Source organism: Rhopalosiphum maidis, chromosome 4 (genome assembly GCF_003676215.2).
Source record: "Rhopalosiphum maidis isolate BTI-1 chromosome 4, ASM367621v3, whole genome shotgun sequence".
Taxonomy (NCBI): domain Eukaryota; kingdom Metazoa; phylum Arthropoda; class Insecta; order Hemiptera; family Aphididae; genus Rhopalosiphum; species Rhopalosiphum maidis.
Window position 1 is genome coordinate 4,581,714 of NC_040880.1, and position 5,180 is coordinate 4,586,893.

The window sequence follows — 5,180 nt, forward strand, 5'->3', positions numbered from 1 at the left end:
TATTATATGTTCATGTGTATCACATATGCAATTAAGTTCAATAGGAATAAAATATTTAAACATATTAAATTTGTTTATAAATTAATTAGGTATAGTATAAATAACGTGCATCGTGCTTGATCGTGCTAGTAGACTAGAGCGTACTCATTGCACATACGTTTATTATAAAATTGTCGAGACGACATTGGTGTCATATTAAAGACATCGATGAATTGTGTTATTGGACGTTTTAATATGGCAAGTATAGAAGTCGTTCGCCGATGATAATATAATTAATAATACTAATACACAAATGGTACTTCAGTCATCGACTAATATTATATTTTTGTCGTATATTTAGACACATTTAATTTAAATATTGTATTAAATATTTGATATGTATGGACCAGTAAGTGGAAGTTTACAATGTCTTACCCATAGCATAAACGAAAACAGAACAATATGTAAAGTATCCACACGGACCACACGTAATATACGGTTAACACGTCGTTTTTTGTCACTGTGCATAATGTCAAAAAATGTAATAAATGTTTATACTATGTAATTGCGTATTCATTCGTTATTATCAGTTTTTTGCAAACATAAATTAAACATGTAGAGTTTAATTTAAACAATAATAATAACTTAAATTTTATTTACATTATATTATTCTTTGTTTTTAAAATATCTTGTCTAAAAATATTATCATTATTATTATTTATTCACTAAAAATTATTAATTAAAAAAATGACTCCAAAACAAGTGCTGCCGAAGGTCTCAAAGTAAACGATTTAGCACTAACAATATCTCTGTAAATTGTATAAACTATTCATTATATTTTATAATATATTTTAAAGACTAATTTAATATATATATAAGCTATATTTACCCATTATTTTGTTCAGCATACAAACTAGAAATTTTCACAACCAGTTTAGGAAATAGACTCTTTTTGAATTTTTGAAGGTTAATATTTTCCAATTCTGATCCAAGGTTAATGACAATAAAGTAAGTCTTTGAAGATGTATTACTTCTAAAAATTAATACTAAAATGATAGTGATATTTTATGATGATTTTCATTTCAATATTTTTACCTTGAAAAAGCAAATACGTATTCTGATATTTCATACAATTCTAAGTTTCCCGTACAGAATATTTCCAACTTTCTCAGATTTTCAATTTCTTTGAATATTTTCAAATGACTACGTTTAGCGTTTCGTTCAGATTTGACGTTCACAGTTACATAATTTGGATTAATAGGTAACCATGTCTTTGTCTTATTGGAAAATCCAGCTTGAGGTGAGGAATCCCATTGAAAAGGTGTACGACCTGCTTCACGACGAATAAAAAGCTGTTTATTTAAAATCTGATCATCTCTCAAATAAGTATTCGTCATTCCCAACTCATCACCCATATAAATAACGGGTGTTCCTGGTAAGAGCATTTGTAACATGTGAATACCATCTATCAATTCCAATCCAAATTTCGATGTTGCTCGATGTGTATCATGATTTCCAATCTAAGCCATAACATTATTTTACAAAGTATTTTTTTTATTTTTATTTAATTGATTAAAATTCCTAAACAAATTATATTTCTTATAAAACTTATGATATTATATCACGGTGCTTGTAATTTGTCTGTATCAATAGAAGTGTCTTATATATTATTTTTACTTACAAGCCAACTTGACCATGCTCCAGATGGCAAATTTGATATCCATTCTGTTATAATCTCAACATATTCTTTTGCAGATCGATGAGTTAAACGTAAAAGACATATATTTAGTGGGAAATGGGCTCCAATATTTGTTTCATTTCCATAAAATTTCATCGTATAAGTATTATTTAAATAAGATTCAATAGTCATAAATCTGTGAATTGTGTATAACCAATTTAAATTACTATCTTTTAGTTTTTACATTTGCTTATATTGTGTACCTTGTTTGGCCATCCTTTTTCTTATACTCGTCTAATAAAGATCTCCAGTCATTTACTTCATAAAAACATTCGTCTAATGCCTGTGTATAACCAGCTTTTTCTATTTTTCCATCGTTTAATATAGGTGCATCTAATAAATCCTGCCTCTCGTGTAGGTGTGTAATTGCATCCATTCGAAATCCGTCAACACCTTTATCCAACCAGAAGCGCAGCATATCCTTATAAAACATAATCAATAAGTTGATTAAATAATTTTTTTTATCTTTTGTTCGTAAAATTGTATGTACTTTTATATCTTTGCGGACTAATGGATTCCAAAAATTCAAATCTGGTTGTTGCTTATAGAACTGATGTAAATAATACTGCTGCCGTTTTTCATTCCACTCCCACATACTATTTCCAAATATTGACATCTAAGTAGTAAATTTACACAAAACTATAACATATTATCTTTAAAATCATTTATTTTGTCTTTAATACAACAATAATTAATTATATATATATTTTTTAATTACTTAAGCTGTTTACTGTATTTTATTAGTCTTAATAACTGATATGCACACCAAAAATTTAAAGATTTATATTTTTAGAACTTATAGTATCACATGTCATTAGTAAAATAAATTACTTGCGTAAATTAGCATTCAATTATTAGTTTTCTATAATTTTTACTCACCCAATTATTTGGAACTTGTCTACTCCCATTTACATATATTGCATCGGCCCATACGTAATAATCTGTATACGGTTCTTTTCTTTGTACAGATTTAATAAACCATTCATGTTCATCACTTGTATGGTTTGGTACCATATCTAGTATAATTTTAATTCCTGTAAAATTTAAATTTATTAGTAAATATAATTTTCTATTTAATATTACAAAATAACTTAAAATTATATAAACCATTTTCGTGGAGTTTATTTTTTAACTCATTAAAATCTTCCATTGTGCCCATAATTTCATTAATTCCTCTGTATTCCGATATGTCATAACCCATATCAATTCCTGGTGAAGGGTATATTGGAGTTAACCAGACAGCACATACTCCTAAATACTTAAGGTATGGAATTTTTTCAATAATTCCTAAAATATGTAATTTAAATGACAATTAAGACATATTGTAAAATGTATAGTGTACTATATAAAAATACATAATATTATAATCTAATGGTAAACAAATAAAATATTGTTAAATATCTTATATTACCACGCAAATCTCCAACGCCAGTGCCAGTTGAGTCCTTAAAAGATCGAGGGTATATTTCATATATGATGCATGTTTGCCACCAATCTAATTTTTTTTTATTTTTCTTGCTCGAAATGTCTTCCTTTATGAATTTTTTTTTTCCTAGACAGTTTGAAATACCTTGTTGGACATTTAAAAATAAAAATATAGGTATTAATGGTATTATAAACATTAATGTTTCAGTTGTAAAATAATGTATTTTGAGTGTATGTTTTTGGTTTTGAAAAATTAAAATTCAATTGTTAACTTTGTTTAAATAATTGGGAAAAACTAACAAACAATAATTAATTTTTCTATTAGAAATAATGGTTAATACGTAATTTCCGCTCAGAATTATGGTTTAACACATTTAACAATGTAATTAATTTGTTACAGTGGCCTACAAAACTATGAAGTACCTCAAAACCTTATAACACATAGTAAGAAAATTCTTTTGTTTTTTATTATTTGTTCAAAGTTACTCTCGAAAACATTGAAATTTGGGTGTGATTTATAGACTTGTTTGTAGGTTTATATTACATAAAAATTGATTTACTTTCAACTCTCTTGTTTTTATCTTCGTGTTCTAAATTTGTTTGATCTTTGAAAATATTAGTAAAGCTACTGTTCAATTCCAGTTGAATGCTTGATTTTTCTTCATTCCAAAGGTCAATTAATTCCTTGTTACGAGCTTCAACACCAAGTATAATGAAACATAAAAATATTAAAAATAACATTGTTCAATATATAGAATAATTAACTAAATCATAAGTGACTTAGACATCATTATATGCACGAGTGAATGGCTGTTCTAAGAAGTTATGTAGAAATTAATTTAAATAATAAATAAATAACATTTATAAGTACATAATTTAATTGTTTTTTTGTATTTATTATTTTATGATTATAATATATGTATGATATTTTAATTAATCCTTAAACTGTCACGAATTAATCATATAAGCTAATCACGTGTCATATGTATTTCAAAATCATGATTCGTACATGAATCGTATATTGGTATACTTGATAATTAATTTTTTTCTTCTATTTTAGAAAATATCTTTGTAATTTAATTTCTTCAATACCTGATGTATAATAAGCTTAGTTATGATTATAGTGATTATACTATAAATAATAAACCACGTTAGTTTAACCGTACACATCATCTAGACTCGTTATCTAGGTCTCGACACTTTAACTATTGCCTAATAATATAATATGAATGACGAGTACTATTACTTTATAATCTGTTATGTTTATATAAAATAATATCGGTGTGTAAAAATCTTAAGATAAAATTTAAAATTTACAAGTTCTTTCCAAAACTCTAAAATGGCCTAAGAAAATAACAAAAAAACTAAATAATTTCAAAAAAGGCAAATTAAACTTTCTTATTCTCATTTAAAAGTATATAAAACAAATTGGTATAAATCTTGGTAATACAAGCATTGCACAGTAAGCTTTGGAAAACAATGCAAAGTGCATCAAAATCCCGCTCTTTTTAACATTTTGCTTTTAAATTTCTAAATTTACATTAACATAATGCTAGGAATAATATGAACATCGAAGTTCTAACCATGTTAAAAGTTGTATAAGACTGAATTTGATTTCCCAAATTTTAAACTTTTTTTCAAGAAAAAAACTATAGTTTTTAAAATCTTTAGCAATACGTTTATTAATAATGCACTTATTTATTCTTTGTAAAGATTAAGTTAAGGTCTAATGATGCTTTAAAAGTTTAAACTATAAAATATAAGTCTGCAACGTTATTTTTAAATAACTATATATGTTCGGAATATATAGTATACGTATATACGGTGAATTTGACATTAATAGATACTATAGCTGATAATAATACAATATGATACGGCCGTTGTCCGTCGATATGGAGATTTTATAACTTTAGTATACGTGTGACTGCGACATCCAATGTTCGGTGTTAAATGCAAAATTATACTCGAAAATAATTTCTAAAATACATATACTTAATAAATGGTGCTATATAAAATGTAAGTGAATTTATATTTATAA

The 5,180-nt window shown here is 25.8% G+C and overlaps 1 protein-coding gene across 2 annotated transcripts; it reads right to left on the reverse strand.

Moving 5' to 3' along the window:
- Positions 1 to 299: 299 nt before the first annotated feature.
- Positions 300 to 3,970, reverse strand: LOC113554758 (maltase A3-like). Of its 2 annotated transcripts, none has more exons than XM_026958734.1 (10): positions 3,703 to 3,970; positions 3,129 to 3,287; positions 2,825 to 3,004; positions 2,597 to 2,751; positions 2,208 to 2,333; positions 1,921 to 2,138; positions 1,661 to 1,853; positions 1,075 to 1,499; positions 869 to 1,012; positions 300 to 788 (listed from the first exon to the last, which is right to left on the reverse strand). In XM_026958734.1, the coding sequence occupies exons 1-10, from the start codon at positions 3,881 to 3,883 to the stop codon at positions 719 to 721; spliced, it is 1,851 nt and encodes a 616-aa protein (XP_026814535.1). In that variant the 5' UTR covers positions 3,884 to 3,970; the 3' UTR covers positions 300 to 718. The 2 variants fall into 2 exon arrangements, with proteins under 2 accessions (XP_026814535.1, XP_026814541.1); XM_026958740.1 differs by having other exon boundaries at positions 300 to 804.
- Positions 3,971 to 5,180: the final 1,210 nt, after the last annotated feature.

Coding starts and splice junctions, on each gene's coding strand:
- LOC113554758 (XM_026958734.1), bottom strand. CDS start 3,883: ATGTTATTTTTAATATTTTTATGTTTCATTATACTTGGTGTTGAAGCT. Junction 3,288..3,702: donor TAAAAACAAGAGAGTTGAAA/GTAAATCAATTT, acceptor ATGTCCAACAAG/GTATTTCAAACTGTCTAGGA. Junction 3,005..3,128: donor TGGCGTTGGAGATTTGCGTG/GTAATATAAGAT, acceptor TACATATTTTAG/GAATTATTGAAAAAATTCCA.